This window comes from Nuphar pumila, chromosome 6 (genome assembly GCF_984573655.1).
Source record: "Nuphar pumila chromosome 6, dmNupPumi1.hap1.1, whole genome shotgun sequence".
NCBI classification, from domain to species: Eukaryota; Viridiplantae; Streptophyta; class Magnoliopsida; order Nymphaeales; family Nymphaeaceae; genus Nuphar; species Nuphar pumila.
Window position 1 is genome coordinate 115,941,653 of NC_143254.1, and position 25,273 is coordinate 115,966,925.

General features: G+C 36.1%; 2 protein-coding genes across 2 annotated transcripts in view; both read right to left on the reverse strand.

Moving 5' to 3' along the window:
* LOC149835827 (DUF21 domain-containing protein At4g33700-like) overlaps positions 1–21,790 on the reverse strand; it is a 34,577-nt gene extending 12,787 nt beyond the window's left edge. Inside the window, exons 1-12 of the mRNA XM_090008777.1 lie at positions 21,410–21,790; positions 21,212–21,288; positions 21,027–21,110; positions 20,691–20,804; positions 19,507–19,593; positions 18,432–18,571; positions 18,258–18,345; positions 16,976–17,049; positions 12,585–12,778; positions 3,330–3,589; positions 1,479–1,525; positions 1,141–1,390 (exon numbers count right to left, since the gene is read on the reverse strand). Of these exons, the coding sequence (XP_089864903.1) occupies positions 1,141–1,390; positions 1,479–1,525; positions 3,330–3,589; positions 12,585–12,778; positions 16,976–17,049; positions 18,258–18,345; positions 18,432–18,571; positions 19,507–19,593; positions 20,691–20,804; positions 21,027–21,110; positions 21,212–21,288; positions 21,410–21,590 (1,596 nt within the window). The 5' untranslated portion in view covers positions 21,591–21,790. The remainder of the gene's footprint in view (positions 1–1,140; positions 1,391–1,478; positions 1,526–3,329; positions 3,590–12,584; positions 12,779–16,975; positions 17,050–18,257; positions 18,346–18,431; positions 18,572–19,506; positions 19,594–20,690; positions 20,805–21,026; positions 21,111–21,211; positions 21,289–21,409) is intronic.
* Positions 4,923–8,414, reverse strand: LOC149835828 (uncharacterized). The gene is made up of 4 exons (XM_090008776.1): positions 6,044–8,414; positions 5,819–5,937; positions 5,409–5,733; positions 4,923–5,315 (listed from the first exon to the last, which is right to left on the reverse strand). Exons 1-4 carry the CDS (start codon positions 7,725–7,727, stop codon positions 5,293–5,295), a joined length of 2,151 nt encoding a protein of 716 aa, XP_089864902.1. The 5' UTR covers positions 7,728–8,414; the 3' UTR covers positions 4,923–5,292.
* Positions 21,791–25,273: the final 3,483 nt, after the last annotated feature.

Below are 25,273 nucleotides of genomic sequence, written 5' to 3' on the forward strand. Positions count from 1 at the left end.
CTTTTACTTTTTACCTTTTTGTGTTTCTCTTTGCCTTATTGATTCTTGTATTATCCTATGTCACACGAACTCGGCTAGGGAGGAGCTGCACCCGAGTCGACATGCCCTGACACGGGTGCAGCTTCGGACACGGCCTGGACTCGATCAACGCCGAGTCGGACTCGATCAACACTGAGTCGGACTCGGTCAACGCCGAGTCGAGGCCGAGTCCGTCCTTGTTTTGGACTCGGTCAACGTTGACTAAGTCCAAAAATGTCCATTTTTAGGGCAAAAAAACAAAAAAATGATCCTTTTATATATTTTTTTAAAAATATATATATATATATATATATAGCATGAGTCTCAAACATAAGCCCCAGAAAAAAAAATTTTGGGGGGCGCTGCCCCCTACGGCCCCCCCTGGACCCCCGCCGACTGACCGGGCAGCAGGACCCGCACCGGGGGAGCCCCCGGACCCCCCTTTTTGCAAGGGCAAAAGTACAATTTGCAAAGTTTGTAAAAACACTCATGTTGGTGCCAAACTTTAGAGGACAATATCCACATATATGCACACACTGGATATATTATTATATATATATATATATATATATATATATATATATATATATATATTTTTTTTTTTTTTTAAAAAAATATCTCTCTATATATATAGTTGAGTCCCCGTGTCCAAAAATTTTAAAATTGTGTTGCACCCATGTCGCACCCGCACCCATGTGACATAGGTATTATCCCATAGCGGACTTGTGCATGTGCACTTGTATGATTGTGATCTTGTAAGCCTTTAGTGGCTAGTGCTTTTGTGCTTCCGCATACTTCCTTACATGTTGCAACTTCCTATGTGGCACTTCAAGTTTGGTTGAGTGCTTGAATAAAATGAAATCCATCACTAAGCAGCTTGCTACCATTTGTAGTTCAACTTTGAGCATGGCAAAACCATCCAAACACTCTTTGAGGCTTTGCCCCGAGTACAAAGCATGAGAAAATGTAACAGATTACCAGCTTCAAGCAGGCCATTCTGAATATTAATAACAAGCTCTAAATTTAGGAAAACCAGAAGTGAGAGAAGTTTTAGTAACACATTGGAAGACTTAACCAAGTTATATGAATGATAGATAAAAACGTAAACCATGGTGCACTTACTTGAAGGGAAGATGGTGATAGATGACCTTGCACTGAATTCTCTATTGAGGAAGATGGGGGTGATTTCCCAGGAGAGAAAGGCAAAGTAGTTCGTTGACCTGGAACATGAACATAAGGGGAAGTAGGTGACCGCAGTATAGGAGACTGATGATAAGAGGAAAGTGGTGAAGCCACTGGAGTTCTCCGTGGTAATGGAGAAAAGGATGTAGCTTTAGGTGATGATCTTGGAGGCAGCATATTGATTGTGATTCTGTTAGCAAATAAAATCCACTTGTCATAAATATTATAAAATCAAAGGACTCAAAAAAAATCTACCTAATGGAGAGTAAAAAGCTTACTTGTTGTGGACGTCAACATATTCATCAGTTTCATCCAGTATCTCTTCCTGCATGAACAAAAAAGAGGAGCATTATGAATGAAGAAAAAGATACCTCATGCAGAGCATATGTTTGCATGGACGACAACACAAAAAACATACAAACCAAACAGCTGTTGACCTTGTGGGAGACAAAGATGTCTTCAACCACCAAGGCAAAGATGTGATGGTTAACGTAAATACATGCACATGAATAGCAGTCGGATCTAGGACCAATGATACTATCATACTATCTCGTAAACCCCATTGATTTTCTAACAATCTTGCGAGTGATACATAGATGTGATCCTCAATGTTTATTTAGAAAACATGTCTTAGATTATAATATTTGACCTTTAGACAGGCTTTTTATGAAAATAAAAATCAGCAGTCCACCATGCACCAACACTTCAAGACAAAAAATGAGGCAAAGATGCGCTGGTTAACGTAAATACATGCACATGAATAGCAGTTGGATCTAAGACCAATGATACTATCATACTATCTCGTAAGCCCCATTGATTTTCTAACAATCTTGTGAGTGATACATAGATGTGATCCTCAATGTTTATTTAAAAAACGTCTTAGATTATAATATTTGACCTTTAGACAGGTTTTTTATGAAAATAAAAATCAGCGATCCACCATGCACCAACAATTCAAGACAAAAAAATGAGGCTTTATATTGAAGCAGCTCGTGGCACCTACAACTAAGACTTCCACGAGGTATTACAGTATTATTATCAGACCAAATATCTATTCTTCTTTATTATTGAAATTTTCCTCAAGATTTTCTATAGAAAACCCTTGAAGATATCATTTCAAGAATGATATATATATATAGAGAGAGAGAGAGATCTTATAGAGCTCTAAGAAAATTAAGGCTATTAATCTAAACTGTCTGATTCCCAAGTAAATGGACAAATCAATTCAATATCATGTTATTAAAAATGGTAAAATGATATGTACCACTTTATGCAGATCAAGATTAAATAAATGAGAAATGAAACAACATAGATAAGCCACAAAGGTCAAAATCATGACCATCCAAAACATATGGACTTAAGACAAGTTGGTGGCAATAACTTGAAGCGCTTGAGCTATATATATTATTTATTTATTTATATATAATCTTTTGGAATGCAATTTTTTTTCATGCATGATACCTAAGTTCTGCAGGTGAGAACATCTTTTGAGAGTACATTTTATTGACTCCAAGAGGAAGTTATGTAATATGACTAAAAAAAAAGAGGTTATGTAAGAAGGTGTTGACATTGCATTGTATTAGATTTATCAGGAAAGCTAGGAAATCAAAGGGACAGTTTCCCTACATGCAATTTCTTCCACCAATACACTTTCACCTAAATTTCTTCAACTATACCTTCACGTGATTATCATTGCATAAAGACTGACTTTACCACCTAGCATCAGTTGTCTTATCATGAAAGCTTTTTTTCCCACTATTGTTGGCATTCATACTATCTATATAACTGCAGGTATGAACAGTTGAAAGTTAAAAGTGCACAGGATGAGGCATTTCTCAGGCAACAAAAGATGGCATTACAGACAAATAATGACAATTTAAGATATCTATCAGTGGGTTAGTATAAATGGAAGGTAAGACATTCACATTGAAGGCCAAATTCAAGATAAAAATCTCACAGTATAAATTTAGTAAAATTGGTTTACCAATTAAAGTAACTTAGTAGATATATAAACCTCAAATTGTGGTTATACCAGTGTCTAAGTTCCTCATTTCTAGCATTCCGAGAATGTGTACTAAGAAAATAGGCATAAAAATTTGATCTCTGTCTAAATATTTCATTCTAAAAACCTGTAATAATTCTTCCATAACATCTTCCATTGTTATTATGCCAATAACTTCCTCATCATCAGGGAAACTCAGAAGGGAGTCTGAATTGACATCAAGAATGTCATTTTGGCTAGCCCGTCCCCATTTTCTTGGTTGCCCAACTGTTTCTCCATGCTTTTCTGTACCAATTCTTGAAGCAGGACTGCATGCTTCAGTTGCAGCAGGATATGTGGAGCATGAATTTGTAGTAATTTGATCGACTTGAATGGATCGGGAACCATCTGCGAGAACAACAATCAATAATTTAAAAACTGCATATTTTTTCAAAAAACAAGCACATGTGCGATAAACAAGAACACTATACTTGAAAGGAACATATACAACTAATGGTGACAAAAGGTTCTGCTCTTTGTACTTTGAGAGTCAATTTCCTTATCATGCAAAATAATTAATGAGAAATCATTTGAGGTACCAACCTTTCAGGTAGAGCCTGATATAGTTGCAATCAAACTAAATGCTGTATAACATTTGACCAAGTGAATTACTAAGCACTGCAGTTTCTTAATAGGAGCCACTTAAACAAAATTAGAACATGAAAAAGTAAAAGTCATTGGAAATTTGCATTTGATAAAACATGCATGCCTTTTATGATGTTATTTATGTAACATGTACATGGAAAGTTACAACTGCATATATTATATCTCGTGGTTATAGGGCCCAAAAAATGAATCCAAGCAAGGGAAAGAACAAAGATGTCAGGTCTGGTGCTGAAGGAAGACTAATCAAGTCATATGCTTGCAATAGAATACACAAATGATAGTCCCTGTATGATAGGATGTGTGTAGTCATGCTAGTCATTTTAATATGGTTTAATGTAGCTAAAATACAACTAGTTTAATGTTAGATTAACCCATATAGTTATATACATGGGTTAATCTAACATTAAACTAGTTGTACTTTAGCTACATTCAACCATATTAAAATGACTAAAATACCCTGCATTTTTAAAATGCATGGTTACTTTTTGGACATTATAAGTCTTTTGAACTTGGCGGAAAATGAAAATTCAAATACCTTTTCCAAAAAAGTAACTTTATGAATCTATCAAAGTAACCTTTTTGACCTCATGAAATAACCATACATTTTCAAAAATGTTATTCTTTTAAGGGTATTTTAGTCATTTTAAAAAGGTTGAATCCATATAATCTTAAATACAACTAGTTCAATGTTAGATTAACCTTAATATATATATATATATATATATATATATATATATATATATATATATATATATATAATTTGCTACCCTCTTGTGTAAGGAACCCATTGGTTGGAACCAGTGTTGTTAAAAGCGTTGAGGCGTAGCGAGGCGCTCCACCAAAATCTGAGGCGAGGCATAAGCCTCGAGGCGCAAAGCGTAAGCCTCAAAAAAAAAATATTTTTAAACTTAAAAAAAACTATAAAAATGATCTAAAATTATAAATAAATAAGAAATGCTTTATTGATGAAGCGCCAACCAACACGAAATAAAAAATCTCAAATAAATACGAAAAAAATATGAGATTAACATGTAAAAGTAGCATTAATGCAACAACTTGATCTATATAAGTATCTAATTGCATAAATATGAGCATTCATTCAATAAAAAACTAACATTAACAACAAAATGCATATTAGCACTAACAACATCATGTCATAATTAAAAAATGCATGTTAACATTAACAACCAAATGTTAATGTATTTGTCCAGAATTCTTTAAAATAAGAGTGTTAACATTCACAATTACAACTGAAAGTCCCAAAAAACATATAAATGGCCAATAGCTCTATGATATGAATTAGGGCCTAGGCTCTTGTTGTGTCTCGTCATCATCAATATTTAAGTCTTCAATATCATCATCTGAAGAATCCATATAAATAGGTTCTTCTTCATCTTCATTCTCTGACTCTTCATCATCTACACTTTCTTCATCTACGTCCTCAATTACTTCTTTTGCTTTTCTTTTTCTTTCAATAAAAAAACATGTATTAAATATTTAGGTTATGTAATTAAAAAAATACATTTATATTCATAGCTAGGTAAAAGGAATATAACTTTACCTCGATCTCTTGAAGACATGTCTTGCCTAAAACCACTTTGTGAAACATGAGGTGAAGTGACTTTTTCAATAGGAACATGCTCAATGGCATTTATGTCGAAGTTCGGATCCAACCATGAATCCTCCAACCAATTGGGATCACTTGGCAACACTGGATCTTCCTTCTCCACAATCCACTCATCGTCTGAGTCTATATGATCTAGACATATAGGGTCTTTGGTAGCCCTCCTCTTCATATTTCTCTCTCTTAATTTCATATTGTACATTACAAAAACCAATGCATTCATCTTCTCTTGTTCAAGTCTATTCCTTCGTTTTGTATGCACCTATAATTTCAAATCATTGATAATCAAATATAAGATAATTAAAATATAAAAATGTATTTCAAAAATAAAATACAAAGTCACAAACCAATGAGAAAGTACTCCAATTCCTCTCACAGCCCGATGCACTGCATGTCAAACTTAAAATTCGAATTGCAAAATTCATCAACTCAGGATTTTCGTGCCCAAATGAACTCCACCAATCAGCTGCATTCAAATAAAATAATAAAAAATTGATAAAAACATTAAGAATGTCATAATTAACAAAAACATAAAAAAATATTGACAAATAACAACATAATTGCAAACTTACCAGGACTTTTTAATTTTCTTGTTGTAACAGTTGTCTCTCTGCCAAACAAGCCATTTGCCTTTTTAAATGCATCGATTTGTGTTGTAATTTTCAACCGAATATTTGCATCAGAAACTAATTTTTCAACACAATCATAAAAGCCACCCATAACTTCTCCATCAAGGTTGAAGTTGTCAGCATAATGAAAATGTGGATTTAAATAATAGGCAGCTGCATGCAAAGGCTTATGAAGTTGCAAGTCCCATCGTCTATCAATGATATCCCAAATAGGTTTATATTTTCTTTGGACATTGTCAAGGTTTGAAGCAATTTCCTCCTTCGCTCTATCCATTGCCTCATACAAAAATCCCATAGCAGGTTCATCTGCATCAACGAGTCGCAACACTTTGACGAGAGGTAGTGTAGCTTTAATTGCATATGATATGGCAGCCCAAAACTTATGATCATTAAGAACAATACAAGAAATGTTCTTAGCATCAGATTTCTTATAGTAATTAGATGTTCTAAAATTTGAAGATAAGAACATCGACTTTAACTCTTTCTTATAACATCCAATACTATGAAGTGTAAGATATGTTGTGGCAAAACGAGTGACGGCTGGACGCAGAAGTTCTTTCTTCTTTGTGAATTTTCTCATTAAATTTAATACCCATGCATGACTATAAATGTATCTTGTAATTTTTTTTGCCTTTTCCACTGTATCTTTAAAAATTGATATCTTTCCAATATCTTCTAACATAAGATCCAAGTAGTGGGCTGCACATGGTGTCCAAAAACATGTTTTTCCTGCTATTAACATATTTCCAGCTGCCACATAATTTGGTGCATTATCTGTAATGAATTGCACCACATTACTTTCACCAACTTCTTTAACAACTTCTTCAAACAACTGACACAAATTTGCACCAGTTTTTTCCATGTCGCTGATGTCAACAGACTTCAAAAATACTGTCCCAGATGAGCTGTTCACAAGAAAATTAATTAAGTTTCTTCCTTTCCCATCTGTCCAACCATCTGCCATAATACTGCAACCAACCTTTGGCCACTCTTTTTTGAACTCTTTCAAAATTTCATGAGTACAATCTACCTCGTCCTTCAAAATCCACGTTCTGATCTCATGATAAGAAGGTGGTTTGAACCCTCGCCCATAATTTGCAATAGCTTCTACCATTGCACCAAAATATGGACTGTTGCAAAGATTAAATGATAAGGCATTTGCATAAAAAAATCTACCAATGGCACGACATGCATTTTTTCTTTCATCCCTTTTGAAAGCAGTGTTTATTGTGGTTTGCCGTGCTTCTTTGTTCACAAAAAGGTCCATAGGACCAGCTGCACTTGTTTTTGCATCACTACCTGATCTACTAGCTTCTTTATTCACATTATCGCCGGTTGATGATCCAAAATAAACACTTCTCCCGATATCCAACTTGGTTTGCTCTAACTCTTCTTTCTTTAGCCTCTGATCCTTTAGATGATTCTGAAAAAATATGTTCACGTCATGTGGAACCGCTTCGCACATGCTTACACCATGCTTTGTGCCAGCTAAGTGATGTTTTAGCCTATAGATGCCTCCTGTAGTCTGTTTATGACAGTAATTGCAAATTACATGTCCTACAAGTTTAGGATCTTTAGTAGGATTTGGAACTTTAACTCCATGATCCCATCCTACATCTTTTGCCATTTTTCAACTGCAAAAATACATAACACAAAATATATATTAACATCATGCATTCTGCTGACCACATTACATGAAAACAAATGCAAAATAAACAATCTTGGTGTATAAGCTATATACGAATCCTAGAAAAAAACATAATTGACGAGAAAAAAATAATAAATATAATTAGGTCAGTTTTTTAATTGGGTCTCAAAGTTCATTCAATAATGCACACTTATAGCCACACACACACATAGTAGAGATAGAGTGGAGGTGGTTTGGATCCCAGATTTCTTCTCAAAAACAAAAAGAAAACACCAACCAACTCCGGAGATCAACCCCAAGAAATTGTGAAAATGCCGGAAAAAAAAACATATATTGAATATGCTAAACAGAGGTCACCATTATGTTTGAATATTTCAATTGTGTGTTCTATCTCAGTTTACACAGTAGTGAAAAGAAACCTACAACCCCACAATCTGTTTTAGTTTGCTTCATTATCCTATTGTAAAAGCACTCAAAACTGAGACTGTTTTCATACTCAAAGATGTGAGCCAATAAAAATCACAAATTAATTCAATTAAAATGGGTTATAGTGTAAAATATCCTATGGATCAACATCTAGATAGACCTAATAGCATCTTGAGAGATCCTTAAATAGTCAGTTTGAAGAAAAAGTTGCTTTTTATTGTTTCATTCAACAAATTTATTTCCAAAATGTAGGTCAGGTGGGCTCCTATACATCAGAAACTGATTGAAATAACCATACAACTGCTCCTTTATGTCCAACTTTTATCTTCAAGAGAAGTTGCGCTGAAGTGACCACCAACATGACAAGGGATACAAGTTCCATAAGAGCCTTTTCAGTTCCATAAGAGCATTATTGACGAAAAACCAATTCAATGCATGCTTAAACAATTCAGGACATCGCATATTTGATTGCACACCAAGAAATCATCATCGCTACAGTTATATGGACAAAAAAGGAAACCAAGGGACCGCAGTCATATGGATAAAAAATGACTACAATTATTAATAAAAATCTATTTCATATGGACAAATCAAACTATTTGCTGCAGTCAGGGTTGGGCTGAGCTACAAAAATGGATAAAAATCTATTTCATATGGAATCAGGGTTGGGGTAAGACTGGGCTTTTAAAAAAAAAAAAAATTAACTGTTTCGGGAGGCAGGACTGGGCTACAGCCCAGTCCTGCCCCCCCCCCCTAGATACGCCCCTGGTTAATAAAAAAAAAAACGAAAAAGCCATACCTGAAGGAAAACGATGATCGGCGACGAGTGGTGGCCGGCGGCGAGTGGTGGCCGGCGACAGCAGTGCCGGCGGCGAGTGGTCGCACGGCGAGTGGTTGCACTGCGAGTGGTCCCTTCTCAGCAGAGGCGGTGATCGGCGAGTGGTGGTCGGCGACAGCAGTGGCGGCGGCGAGTGGTGGTCGGCGACAGCAGAGGCGGCGAATGGTGGTCGGCGACAGCAGTGGCGGCGGCGAGTGGTCGCACGGCGAGTGGTCGCACTGCGAGTGATCCCTTCTCAGCAGAGGCGGTGATCGGCGAGTGGTGGCCGGCGGCGAGTGGTGGCCGGCGGCGAGTGGTGGCCGACGGCGAGTGGTGGCCGGCGGCGAGCAGTGGCGGTGGACGAAAGGGGACGGAGTGGAGAGAGAAGGGGCGAGGGCTTTCCCTCGCCCCGAAGCACCTGTGTCTTTTTTAAAGACACAGGTTCTCGATCTTTCGAGAATACGGGCCCGGATCCGGGTCGAACTCGGGTCCGGGCCATCCGATGTTTAATGCGCGCCTCACTTTGAGGCGCGCCTCGCCTCAAGGCGTACGCCTCAAGGCGCATGAGGCGTACGCCTTGAGGCTGTTGCGCTTTTTACGTGCGCCTCAAGGCGAAAAGGGTCTCGCCTCGAGGCGAGGCACGCTTTTTGCGCCTTGAGGCGCGCTTTTAACAACACTGGTTGGAACTCATAGGGGGAGGTTGTTTTCACCAAATCTGAGCTCGTGGATGTGTTCAGCATGGTCAAAATAGTAGGAATCGACCCTTGGATCATAGCTTTTTTTAGATTTGAAAATTGGGTACATTGTAGGCCGTTGATTTTTCAGCTCTCATAAAATAGGACATATATGTCAAAAGAACATGATCCAAAGGTCAGTTTCTACTAAAATTAATATGTAGATCACATCTGAAGGGTCACATGTGCAAAAAAACTGAAAATAAAAAAAAATATTACATTTTTTCGCTAGGGGGTTCCTTACCCACGAGTGTAGCAAACATTACCCCTATATATATATATATATGGGCCACTAGAATATGTTAACTGGAAATATGTGAATTGGAGTACGAACCGAGATTTTCAAGGGTTTTAGTATTTTTTCTTAAATTTCACTGTACGGACGTGATCTAGATGCTTGGTTATATAGAAACAGACTCTTGGATCATTATTATGATGCATAAGAAGGATCTTTTAAGGCTTGAAAAACCAACCACTCAGAATTTTCGTAAATATTGAAGCATCCGAAAATCGCATTTTTTCAACGAAAAATACATGATCAAACAGTCGATTCCTAGCAAATAGATCACGCCGAATGCAACTACAAGGTTGGATTTACAAAAAATGTGTCGGAAATGCCTAGTTTACACTCCAGTTCACATATTTCCAGTTAACATATTCTAGTGCCCCATATATATATAGAGAGAGAGAGAGAGAATCACTAGAATATGAAAACTAGAAATATGAGAACTAATGTGTGAACCGTGAATTTCATAGATTTTTTGTTCTTTCCTCTTGAATCTAACCGCACGGATGTGATCTACATGCTTGGTTTTATAAGAACCTGCACTTGAATCATCCAATTTTGATGCATAAACGATATTTTTTTAAGGCTTTAAAATCAATGGCTCAAAATCTTCATAAATATTCAAGCATTCAAAAATCGCATTTTTTCATTGAAAATATATGATACAATGGTTGATTCCTAGCAAATTCACCATGCCAAGCACATCCACATTGTTGGATTTGCAAAAAAAGTGTTGGAAATGCCCATATTTCCAGTTCTCATATATATATATATATATATATATATATATATATATATATATATATATATATATATATATATATATATATATATATATATATATATATATACATCGGTGCTAAATGAAACATGCTATTAGATTTTCAGGGTTTTTTTCTAATTTCTGACTGTACAGATGCAATCTATATGCTTGTTTTTATAGGAATCAGTTCTTGGAGCATTTGATTCCGATGCATAGATAGGTTTTTATAAGGTTTCGAAAATCAACAGCCTACAATTTTCATAAATTTTTGAGGCTCCAAATACCATTTTTTCCATCCAAAATGCATGATCCAAGTATTGATTTCTAGTAAATCAATCATGCTGAACACATCTATAGGGTTGGAATTGCGAAAAAAACACCTGAAATCAAATATAGCATGATTCATTTAGTATCGTGCCCATTTAGCATGGATGTGTGTGTGTGTGTGTGTATATATATATATATATATATATATATATAGAGAGAGAGAGAGAGAGAGAGAGAGAGAGATGTGCGATAACCAATCACGCACATGCCTGGGGCTTGAGTGGATCCAATCACTGAACACTGGATTTAGCCTTTTAGATATGTTTAACATGATCTATAAACAATTTTGATAGGTTTATAACCATTTTTTAAATTAAATGAGCGGAAATGCTGGTGAAATGAAATGGGGATCTTCGAAACACGTGCTTTGATTAACAAGAGCAAGTGTCAAGAATGACACTAAAGCATAACCCTTAAAAAGGGTATAACTGGAAACAAAATAAAAATAAAAATGTATTCTTTATTGATATGAAAAACCAATTGCTTAAGAAGCATTGGGGTAAAATACAAGAGGGGCTGCACCCCTTTATATACACAGCTGAAAGAGGACTCAATAGAGCTGTTGGGCACAGTCCAACAGCTCTATTTAGAGCTGTTGGAATGTGTCAGTCCAACAGCTCTATTAAGAGCTGTTGGACTGTGTCAGTCCAACAGCTCTATTGCTAGTCAAGTCTGGACAGGACTTGACTAGCAACAGTCATTCTAGTTCAAACTGAACTAGATGACATAAAGACAAAAAAATAAAAATAAAGGAAAAAAATACAGAAAAGAAAGAAAATAAAAATGTATTTATATATATATATATATAATAATAATATAATATTATTATATATACATACATGTACAGTTTTACATTTTAACAGGTTCAAATGGTGGGGCTCAGAAGAGAGTGATGCCCTGTTGTATGGCTCACACCTGAGTGGTTAAAACCCTCAGCTGCCCCTCTCGCTCACCAGGAAGCCTGCTGATTCAGCCTTGTGGCAAGGGAGGTGCACCACAGGTATCTAACTCTTGAAAGACTTCAGCTTGAATACCTTAAGCCAACCTATGTAGTCAGGTGTGTAGAGCCCTTGAGCACGATAGGCAACACTTCAAATTAATGCTGAAAGAGACTTGAAACATTAAGATTACTAGCAATGCAGAATATTAACCTCATTAATTCTAGTTAAACAGAAGTTTTTTTATCATGTTTTCTGGGAAACATTTGTACAAGAAAAGTATATGTGAAGTTAAAATTTAATACAAATTTTGAATTTCAGAGTATACTTTCATTCCCTTGTTTCCATTTTCAAAAAACAGAAAAATATTAATAGAGTGACAACTTTCAGAGTATTTTCAAATAAAGACTCCACATGTTCTACAGGGAAAATGATTCAAGTATGTAACTAGCCATCAATTATCCCAGATTTACATGTAAGTTCCACATAAAAACATAGCATTGCACCATATACTAGCTCTAATAAACAAGGGTAATAATTCTCACCAGAGGCATTTTTTCCCTCAATGTCCCTGCGCTTCTTATTGATGCCAAACCTATTATCAAGCATAATGGACCTTCCATTTATGTTTTCTGTTGTCTCTGTAGTATCCCTCGTACGCTTCACAACCACAGCCATGTGACTATGACCTTTTTGAAATTCATTTAATAAAGAATAAAGTGGCAAATACTCACGGACCCTACAAAAAAAAATGAATGAATTAAATATTTTTTCAATGGAAATGGTCACAGATGATGAAATAGTTCAAATTTGTAATAAATATCATCCATAGGCAAGGTCAAAAGGTAGCCAATCGTTCAGTTACATAGCTTGACCACAGCCAAACCTCTAATAAGATAGTATGAAAGGAGATAGTCATCTTAAAGTGAGAGTGATTCTTAAGTCATCTTAATGTGAGCAATTTTGATCTCAATACTTACTGCTTGCTAAATTGGAATATTTCTTCCAATTCTGCTAGCGTCTCCAACCTGGTTTTACATTTCATAAGCTATGCTTATCTAAAATTTCTTTCACAGAAAACCACATTATTCTATTAATGGCAAATTCTACCAATAGGCAAATGGAAAAATCTTAATTTTGTCCACAGATCTGTTAAGCATCCATTAACATTTTAAAACTAATGTTTAAAAATTCTTCTCAACTAATAGAATCATAGATATGGAGTAACACAATTCCAGCCTGTGTTATCGAAAGTGCATCTCAAGGCACAAAAAATGTGTCTCGCCCGTGCGCCTTGAGGTGCACTTAAAAAGAGTAAAGTTCCCAAGGCGCACGCCTCATGTCAAGGCGCTCCTCGGACTGAGGCATGCGCCTCAGTCAAATGGGGGTCAAGGCCCCCTTTTGACCCTAAATATAAGGAGAGGCCCAATACTTAAGGCACTCTCCCCTCTTTCCCTCTCGTCTCTGCCTCTCCCTCTCTCTCTAATGTCTCTCCCTCTCCCTCTCTTTCTCTCTTGTCTATCACTCTCCCTCGCTCTTTGCCTCTCCTTCTCGTTGTTGCTCTTGCTTGCCCTCTCGCACTTCCTCTATTTCTCTCTCGCTCTCGCTCTCCCTCTCTCTGTCTCTGTCTCTCTCGCTCTCGCTCTCCCTCTCTCTCTCTCTCCCTCTTGTTGCCTCTCTCGTCTCTCGCTCTCTGTCTCTCTCTGCTGAAAGGAAGAAGAAGATTGTCACTCTCTCTCTAGAGTTGGTTCTAGTTTTTTTTCCTATTCTTTTTTATGTTAGTCATTCTTTTTTTATGTTAGCCATTCTTTTTTTTTGTTTCTGCCAACACAAGGATTGTTGCTCGTATTATCTGTACTCTCTTTGGTTTGGATAAGATTACATTTTTTTGTCCCTACATGCACATTTATTCGAAGGCAGTGATTCACAAAAAGGAGTTTCCTAATTATGAGCATCATATTAGTAACAATGTGTCTCATGTTAAAGTAATTTTTATATTTATAACCTAGTCAACAACAATATTAAAATTTGAAAAAGAATACAAATAATAATAAAGAAAAGAAATAATAGATTTTATACAACTTTTTCTTGCAAAAATATAAAGCATTTCTTTTATTTATTTGTATTTTTAGATATATATTTTTACAGTTTCTTTTAAGTTTAAAAAAAATTGAGGCTTACGCTTTACACCTCACTTCAGTTTTTGGTGGAGCGCCTCGCTACGCCTCTACGCTTTTCACAACATTGATTCCAGTAAATAACAAACACATCATAAATAATCCAGAACAGCCTCAAGAAGGAATAGGATGCCATCCTTGGGCAAAAGTGTTAGGAGGAATATTCGGTATGGGAGGTATACCTCGTCGTCCCTGATTACCTTCACGACCACATCCCCCACCTCATATAAAATATCAACTTCCATGACCATGTGACACATTAGTAAGCAGAACTTCTTGAGTATCATTAGAGGTATCTGCATTAACACTGAGAGTCATCTCATAATGTAACAATTTGGCCTTCAGATTATCAAATATAGGGAGCATCTTCGAATGTTGCAAAGTAGTAGAGAGGACATGGTAATCAGGACAAAGACCACTGAGAGCCTGTTAGACCATATCCTTATCTGAAACTTCATATTCAACCATGGCAAGCTTATCAGTGATATCTTTCATCTTATTGAGATAAGATATTCCATAATGGGCATAGAACCTTTCTTTAGATTCTGAAATTCCCTCTTAAAAAACATGACCATTGACTCTAATATTTAACAATACGCTTGGACTAACCTAGTCCAAATCTGTAGAGTCATGCAATCATCATGCACTCCAATAAGGACCTCTTGTGACAAAGTGAAAATAATATATGCAACCAAAATTTGATCTCTTTTCATCCATGAAATAAATTCTGGATTCCTGACATGAACAAATGAAATAACAACCCCGTTCTCATCTATATCCTCCTTGATGACATATTCTAGTGGAGGGACGACAGAGCCATCAAGGTGCCCGGAGATATCTTAACTCCTAATAAAAGGAGTTATTTACCTCTTCCAAGTTAGAAAATTTGAGTTGTTCAATTTTTCAGAAACCAATTGGGGTAAAAAAGTAGAGAACAGTGATGGTTGCATATTTGAATCCATAGGAAAGCAGACCAAAATAATAAAGAATATGAGATAGAACAAGAATACTCAACCAATCACTTCAATATCAGAACTCGAATGACCAAAGCTTGACTGACCTTTTTTTTGTTTTTTTTGGTCGGTAAACACTGCAACAAAATTTTTATATTTAAATTCAATGGAATGACATGATGGTTAAGAAAAAAACAATAAATCAGATTCTTTCGTAAATCTGATTTCAGATCTGCAAATTTGAACAGGGAAGGACAAAAATATATGAAGATGGGTAAAATCATCAGCAGGAAAGGAAAAATAATGGTGACGTTAAATAGAAAGATAAAAGGGAAGAAACAGGATTGACGTCAATCAAGAAACAGCAATATAAATCTGAAAATCACGTTATGACAAAGAGAAATACGCAACCAAATAGCAGTAGCACAAGTGATGATTGGGAACGAAAGATTAAAGATTAATAGAAGAGATAAGAAAGAAGAAAGAGAAAAGAAGAAGGGAAACTTAGAGAAGAAAAAAGGTATAAATCCCCGAGATCTCTTAGAACTTACCTCAATAGATCAAATCAATCAATCAATCTCTTGCTCTGATACCATAATAACTTTGGTATCCATAGGTGTCCTGAACAGCCTAAAAAAGGAATAGGAAGAGAGAAGAAGGTAGAGGGGTTGCTGCAGAAGCGATTCCCAATAGGGAGATCATGTGGGAGGTTTCCTTTAAATTAAAATTAACATACAAGCAACATTTATATATTTGCTCACATATTACACATTACAGGAAACTAATAACTGTGAAAGTATCTCCAATAAGATACTAATATCAAGACCTTAATATTCTTGATATTAAACCCACCACGAAAGCACAATAAGAACACTTTAGAACACTTGTGCACAAAAAGCACAACCCACAAATAACTCACAAATGCACAAAGGCATAAAAACAATGGAATCGATTTATTGAGAACTTGGGCTTTGACTCAAAGCCATGAAAAATACAAGGGGGTGAAACCCCTATTTATAACAACACAAGAGGAGCCTTGGAGGGGCTCCACTCATAGACGTTGGAGAGGGCCCAACGGGCCCCCCAAGGTACCTTTTGGTACTTTACAAAAAGAAAAAGAAAAAATAAAGAAAAAGAAAAATAAAAAAACAAATTACAATCACATTCATAAAATGAATGTGCGTAAAATGGAGGAAAAGACTATTCTACCCCTACGGCTAAACAAAACAGAAATATATATTTTATATATATAATAAGTAGATACATATACATATATATTAATATATGTATATGTATTACCTTATATATATAAAATATATATATTACATTTGAATGATTAGGTATATAATTTAACAATAACAAGGGGCAGTATAGGAAAGAAAAAGGAGATATAAAAAAACAAATTGTAATGTCATATAATACACACATTGGATCAGGATCCAAAACCCAGATCCAACTAACGTTATCTCTCAATAAGAAACACTGACTATACAAAATAAACAAATTTGTATTGAAGATTAAGAAAAAGTGAAGAAAATTTCCCAAGTTTTCCGAGAAATGCTGATGCATCTTAAACTTGAACTTTACCAATCTTCAAGATGAGAAAAAGCATCAATTGCACAACTTTGATATAAAGACCCAGCATGTATTGTTTGTTTATCCATGGGTGCTATAGCCACAGACTTTCAATCACTGAAAGAATGTGACATATTTCTTTAATTAACTTTTCCAACCGAACAAAAGAATATACAAAACTTGAAAGATAAACAGTAAAATAAATCATTATTCAAAATAAGCTTCTCATACCTAGTAATCTTCCGAATAGTAACATTCCTAATAGGAACTTCATCTTCAGGATGACAGGTAATTAGATTTTTTACCTGAAACAAACAAAAAAATGGTGTGAAATGACAGTAAAAAAGTATACATTTTGCCACATACGAGAGAATAATCCCTTACAAAAAAGAGACTGAAAGAAAAGCAGAATCATGCAACAATTCAGAAAATCATGGCAGCTTATTCCAACAAATTTGGCAGAAAAGTGGAAAATTCTAAGCTTTAGTCACCAAAGGAAGCCATTTGCTAGCAAAAAATGTTAAAAAACTATATTTCGTACTTTTAAAAAGAGAAGCCACTTATAGAAATGAACCATACTTTTGGCTTGGCATGATGCAAGCTCAGGTCATTACTGTGGGTGCACCACTCTCTTCATCTCAACCTAAGCAGAGTACGTAGCCATGGCTCCGGTTACTGCAGAAATCATTTGGATAAGATGGCTTCTTAAGGATCTTAGTGTGGAAGCTTGTGGAATAACTCCCTTGTATGGTGACAATATGAGTGTCATACATGTTTCTAAAAATCCTGAATTTCATGAGAGAACAAAGCATATTAAAATTGACTATCACTTTACAAGGAAGGTGTATGAAGATGGAATCATTTTGTTAGAACATGTGAGCCCAAAGGAGCAAATTGCTGATGTGTTTACAAAGAGTTTAGCTCCTTCACACTTTCAGCCCTTTCTTTCCAAACTTGGGATGATTCTGTTAGCATTATCTCAAGTTTGAGGGGGAGTGTTGAGAAGTGTAATATGGTTGTATCATACATAATTCTAATCTTGTGTTTCCCTCTCTTCTTATGTACAATAGATTATTTAATGAGGGCATTTTTGTACTTTAACATGTGGTTAGTGGTTAGGCGTCAACAGTTTTTGTCCTGTAGTGTAACCACAAAGCGGGTTGACCCTTTAAGATGTAATCTTTTTCATTCTTTCAGTAATGAAGTTTCGGCTAAGCCTTTTTCTCACTTTCTCTTCTTTGTGTGGTTCTTGTGGGTTCTTGTTCTCGAGTGTTCTTCAATACAAACTAAGTTTGATGTAACTGACACGAATGACTACCAAATGTTTCATGAAGGAAAATCAACTGAACCCAAGCAAGGATGCATTACTCAAACTAGAAGTACTAAAAATTAAGATATCAAAATGCATTACATAAATCTTGATAGATTAATCATTATTGCAACACCCAGTCACCCAGCATTTTAAATGAAAAATTATGAATACTCAAGAATCATATAGAAGCAACACTCTTACCAAAATAAGTCCTATGACATTAGTCGGACTTCCAGAGTATATAGGTACACGACTATGCCCTTTAGTCATTATCATACCCATTGTTTGCCTAAATAAATTAACAGTTTAATAATGTCAAAGAAAGAGCAAAGAAAAAACAGAGAAAGTCAAGCATCCACTAGATATCACACATACATGTCAAGTTTGGAGTTGATATCAAGGGAGAATGCCTCAGAGATGGGTGTCATTGCGTCCTTGACAGTCTTCTGTGTTAAATCCAGTGCTCCAGTAATGATTGTTGTTTCATCATGAGTCAGTTCACCTCCTTTTCCTGCCTACAGATAACAGGCATATATGAGAATTTTATTCGAGAAATGCAAATATGAAGTTTTAGTTAAAGATAGAGGACTGCACAGTTCATAGAATATTATGTTTATAGTGGAGTATTCCAGTTAAAAACAAACACCAATGATACAAGATCACATGGTGTGAGCACATGCTGTGTGATCAATTTAAGCACGAGAAGAAACTTTCAGAAATATGTTTGGATATTCCTTTCATATCAACAGTTACAGCATCTATCTTGGAAAAATATTCTCTAGTATCAAATAGATGACTTGCAATTTCATCATAATACCCACAATAGTCTTTTTCCTTTATGTTTTTATCCCAAAACAGGATTCTTCTTATACAATCAACCGAGTCTGATTATCTTCATGCATTACCATAGGTTGCTTGAAGCTACCTCTCTAGGCTTCTTTGTTTTCACGCCATTGGTGCATTACAATCTAATGGATGTCAATCAGGTCATCAAAGTTATTATAAAAAAAAAATCAGGTCATCTTAGTCCATTAAACATATAACATCCTGAAGTGAGTTAGAGCACTATTTGGAATTACTTGGCCAAGTAACGTTCATAGCATGCTCATGATTGCAGTAATTGTTAAAAATTAAATATCCAACCACATTGAATATGATATCTTGAGATTCTTGACACAGTGGAGCTACATAAAACTTTGTGCCGTTCTAAGTTCACCACTCATGAAAATTAGCCTGCCTTCTAGGCTTCTACCAACAAAAGGACCACAGGAAATATAAAGTCAGCTGTACTTGATGCCCTTCAGTATGTGGCCGTCAAACTATTCATTACACATTCTAGGGTTGCCTCAGTTACATTTAATTTTACATATTTAAAGATAAACAAAATTCTTTCAGTAGTGCCAAAGCAGTATCACTAACAACTGCTAACAATAAGAAAGTGGAGAGTTACCTCATTTCCATGCATATCAACAAATGTCTTTAGTTCAGCTCTTCTCAAAAGTACAAAATGCCCCTTTCCCAATAGCCAGTCTAATAGCTGCTCAGATTAGGAAACCAAAATCTTAATAAATGTTTGAAGCAATAACTGAGAAGAAGAAAATTTATCCAATTAAATGTTTAAAGCAATAACTGAGAAGAAGAAAATTTATCCAATTAAATGTTCCAAAACAAAGATAAAACAGATCACTAAGGAAACTGATCTAATAATAAATGATTCAAGCAGTTGAGAAAATAGCAATGAACTAACATAGCTAAATAGCTCACAAGCAGCTACAAATGCTACAAACTACATCAAAACATAATTGTTGAGACCACCTGCACTGAACCAAATGAAAGCAGGATGGATCATATTCTAAGAAGAAGATAAACCCACAGTAAAGGCATGCTTGGAATCAGGATTCTGAAATTATAGTACCCTTAGGGAGTGTTTGGGTGAAACCACTTGTCCAGATAAACAGGATAAGCTGGGAAGTCGCATTGTCATCTATAATAGAAGATCCCACCTTAGCCCATTCATCTGGATAAGTGGCTGCATCTAAACACCACCTAAGAATCCTAGGAGTCACACAATCCTGGATTTTAAGAATCCTTATTTTGCAGACATCTTGAATTTGTTATGAAATTTCAAGATTTTTGATGAACCTGAGATTGGAGGAAGGCTGTAAAAGGTAGATGAACATTTGAACCACTGTTGGTCGTATCCACTTCCATAAATAAACAGAAGCAACAAGAGGGGAAGGTTTGAGTACAGATGTGCAGGAAGAAGTCGGGATAGCCCTAACTGACCCAAGTATAGTTCCTTGGGCTTGAAGCGATAAAGGATGACGCAACTAAAATTTGGGCTGATCCTCTGTTGAGTTTGAGTGATGATTTGTGTCAGGATCAAACCCGACATGAGTATTATCTTAATTTCAAGTGAAAATTGAAAAATAAAATCTTCTGTTCTAGTCACACGTCTATTATCGTCAAGAAGTTACACTGGTTAGTAAATAGTGATAGAATATATAGGCAACTGTCTCTTGAATAAGCAAATGGATGAACAGTCCATGAAACAAGAAAACAAAGAATTTAAGTTTTGCTCGTAGAATTGAAACCTAACGCGGCAGCAAACAAAAATTGATAGCTCCCACATACCTTACTAATTGGATACGTGATGGGCAGAAATATAAACAGAAGCACACGAACGACAACAACAAGTTTTGCTCCAATTTTCAGTCCATAACGAGAGCATACTGCCTGAGGAATAATCTGGCACAACCATATTTTACACCAGTTTAGCAATGATGTTCCAAATATTTTCCCAAAAAAATTTTTTTGAAATTTTCAAATTATCACTATAAGTTGGAAACAGCTGAAATTTTGGAGAATATTGCCACATTCACAAGCCATGAACATATCAAGATAACCATCAAAATCCCAGCCATATTTTTTCTGGCTGAAGTTCAGAACGGACATGAAAGGAAATGGTACCTCCCCAAATGCCAGAATCAAAGTGACAGACATCAGAATCGCGCCCCAAGCTGGAAGAAGCGCGTCGAGAAAGATAGGGAGTGCCTGAAAGAAACCAAAATGTATCCCTAAGAACCCCCCAAACCAATCCCATACCCCATACTAAAATTAAGCAAAAAAACAAACAGTAACAAGAAGTTACTTACTTCCATTGCCATCGAGTTGCATACAAGCAAAGTACACAAGAGCAGATGCTGATTCTTCACAACCGGCAATATCTTCGCTGCAAAAAATCCAACCACATAACCAAAAATCAAAAAACCAAACACACCTTAACACCTACTGACTCTAATTCAGCACAGGAAAAGGAAAAGGAAAAGGAAGAAGAAACAAAAAGCAAAAACCTGCACGTCTCCTGTCCTCAGGCTTGCCAGCCTTCATCAAGACCTCAAGATCAACAAGGCTCAAGGACATGAGCCCGAGGGTGAGTCCCGACATCAACCCCGCAAAGAGCACCAGCCCCGTGCAAGTAAGAAGGTACACCCAAAACATGGGCTTGCAGCAGGGCACATCGTTGGCCGCCATATCTTAAAAACCCTAAACTCCTTCAAAAAATGGCGCGCCACCTTCCCTGTCCCCCTAACCTTTCTGGTACTCCATCTTCCCAAAAAGCCAAAATGGAGGAACACCAACGAAGAGAAAACTCCTCAGAAAAGAGGAAACATCAATACTATTATGATGGTAATCTCTGATTCAGTAGCAGGGGTGATGGGGGAGGCAGAGAGGATTGCAGACAAGAGGAAAGTGTGCAGGTTTTGGCGTCGATGGGGTTACGGGGTTTAATAAGAGAAGGATGGCAAGTGGGGAGGGGGCTGACGTCACTCCTCCACAATTCTGATATGCATACTTCACTGCGCTGCACATACGACGAAACGAGACGGTCGTTTTTTTGTTGAATTTTAAGATAGAGTAGTGGACTGCTCTGCTGTATATCAGACGACGAGGATGTTTTTTATTTTTTACTGTTTCAGCAACTGTTTGATGGCCCCAAGTTGGCAACTTGACAATGGGGTTGATGCCGAATTTTGGGGAAGAGAGGATCTGGTAAAAACACTGATCGAATATGTATATTTTTGTATTGTTCGGTAAGGAAATAGCTAATAGGCCCCCACCACACGTAGGAAAGGTGGTCATTTTAGCATAAAACGTTTTATGTGAAGGTACGTTGGATTTGCTGGGCTTACCTGGAACTCCAAATCAAAACTGATTTGGAGTCGTGCGAATCAGAATCACAGGAAGCCTTTTGTGATTCTATTCTCACGTAAATGAGAAAACAACTCGATCTCATTTGCAAAGGCAATTGAGAATCCGTTTGTCACGGCTCATTATTTGATGTTTGATTAGCTATGTAAAACCCGCAAAATTTTGATAATTATCAAACTAAGTAAATGATAAAATCCTTTGAAATAAATACGATAAAATGATATAGAGTCGATCCAAATGGATCTTGAAATCCAAACTGGGTCAAATGGACCCAGTATTTGGATTTGGACATGACGTATGGATTCGGGTACGATGAACGGATTTGGATCCTGGATGGATTCGAAACCCAATTAGAATCCAATTGGATCTTAATGGATCCAAGTAAGGTTGAATTGAGAACAAGATCCAAAAATCTAGTTAGAATGTTCAAAAGATCTAAAATATAGTTTTTATCCAATTCGTATATAAAAAAATTAAACATGGCCAATAGTGCAATAAGATGGGAAACAGTGTTGTGGTGGGGTGTATTGCCTAGTGATGAGGCAACCTGAGTTCAAATCCCATGAACTACACTTCACACATATTTTAGAAAAAAAAAAGACGTCTCTTTGTCAAAAATGTTATTTTTGGAATTTCCGCCAAAACCTTACTAAAGGTTCAATAAATTAACGTTGCAAGAATTTGCAACGAAATGAGACATAGCGCATCGGCGGGGCTCGTTACCCCTTTGGGAGGAGAACCTTGGTTCAAATCCTCCGGTGTGTCAAGAAGATCTTTTTGGCCAAAACAACAAAAAGAAGGGAGGAATGAGATTTAAAAAATTTGAAGTACGCTAGAAAAAAAAATGTGGACTTAAAGGGAGCATTAAAACAAGAAATTCCGTTTTTTTCTTTTTTTTAAAGAGGGCTGAGTGGATGACCACGGTTGGAAACCCAACCGTTTGGAATAGGAAGGCCCATCCCACGATTTTTTTAAAAGGTGCAGTTATATCCCATAATGGGCTGGGAGTTACAAAACATTAATAAGGAAACTGTGGGAATTCAATGAGGAAAGGGTTTAAAGAAAAAAAAATTGTTCTCTCACGCCTCCTCTTTCAGCCCAGCCTTGTGAACTCCCCTTCTCTCTCTCAAGTGTTGCCTTGTCCTTCTCAAGCCTCCAACCAGTTGGACGACTCCCCCACCTTCATTGTCTTCCACCATTGAACCCGGCGAGGAGTTGGTGCAAGGCTACCGGACGTCCGCGAGAAAGGCGAACATTTTTCCGGTGGATTCGCAGCTTCACGAGGTAGGGGATGCACAACTCAATACATATGGGTAGTATAGTGTGTACCTAAATTATAAAATTATGTTTGTTGGTTCTGTATAAAAAATATATATATATATATATATATATATATATATATATATATATATATATATATACTACATTGACATTGAGTAATATTTAGATCTAAGTTGTGAGAGGGAAATAAAGATATATCTTGTGTAAAGTTTGTTTAAATATGTTATAAACAGGACCTGAGCATAAAATTTAGACATTAGGGAACAAAACACACCCTGCGTGGTTTGTTCAACTTGTTGGACTGCGTGTGATGAAATGAAGAAAAAAAAATCTGGGTAGACTTATTAGCCCCAACCTGTTTGTTTTTTTTTCCTTCTTGTTGTTGTTCCATATGCCTCTCACGTTTCATTGAGGGCTGCCAGCAAACAAATGACGTAATGGGCCTAGACAATCAACTAACAAAAAAATAAATAAATCTATGCATGTAGTTGGGATTGGAATTGGGTTTCGGACTATTACCATAGAATGAATAACATTAAATAAAGCAGATTTCCAATGTAACTATATGTATAATAAAGGTTTGAAATAGTTCAATTTCAGATCACCTGCTTGTTAGTTTTAGTTGTATGCCTAGTGTGAACATAAAGTATTGAAATAAATATTTTTTTTTATTACTCAGACTTATTGAGATTATACAATTATATTGAGAGGAAAATTTCTGTTATCATATGTCCAGACCAAGGTATCTCAACATGAACTTGTTCAAATGGTAGTATTTAACTTATCATATTAATAGTTCTAACTCATATAAGGATCAGGCTGTCTAAAGGTTTACCTATATGAATGTCTACACACGTTCTGTTTCTTGGTTGAACTTAAGAGGTGGCTTGCCTAATGACATAACATATTGGGAGTTTTATTTGAAATCAATTGCTGTTGCAGCTAGTAATAGGGCAACTAGATGGCACGTTGTAGGGCCTCTTGTGACTTGCTGGGCCATGATGGTTGGGGTCCAGTTCGACATGTCTGGACTGATAGTGATGGCAGATGTGGTAGGGTTCAATATGACCGAGTTCTATTGCGACCAACTGCTTGTGTTGCCAAACTCACAGTGGTGAGTCAGCGAACCGCACCCAACAACTAGAGTGTTGTCACAGGGTGGACCAATGGAATTGCATTCATTCACTAGATGATTTACATCTACCACCATGATATTTTTATTTCCAGCACTATGGAAACAAAGGAGAACGTAACTTCACGTTTTGACTACTTAAAGTTAGTCTAATAACATAATACATGGGATTCAACGAAATAATATCATCTAGTATCTAATGGGGTTACTTAATTAGCTTTGTATCAAATTGGATACTTAACACAACCGGTTAAACTACTGTATTAATCCAATGAATATATATATATATATATATATATATATATATATATATATATATATATATGAGTTTCAGTGCACTCAAACTTCATATTAACGTTAAATTTCAATACAAATGTGATGCAAACCTTCACTAACAATTGAAGCTTGAGTTCTATTAAACTCAGACTTAGCATTAATGTTATCTACCATTCTAAATGAGATGCACCCTTGACTGACAGTTTGCAATTTGAATTTCAGCAACTCAAACTTAGTGTTAAGATTCATTATCATGCAAATGACTGCAAGTTGCATGATAATCTACCATTATGTTTTGCTACTGGATATGAACACC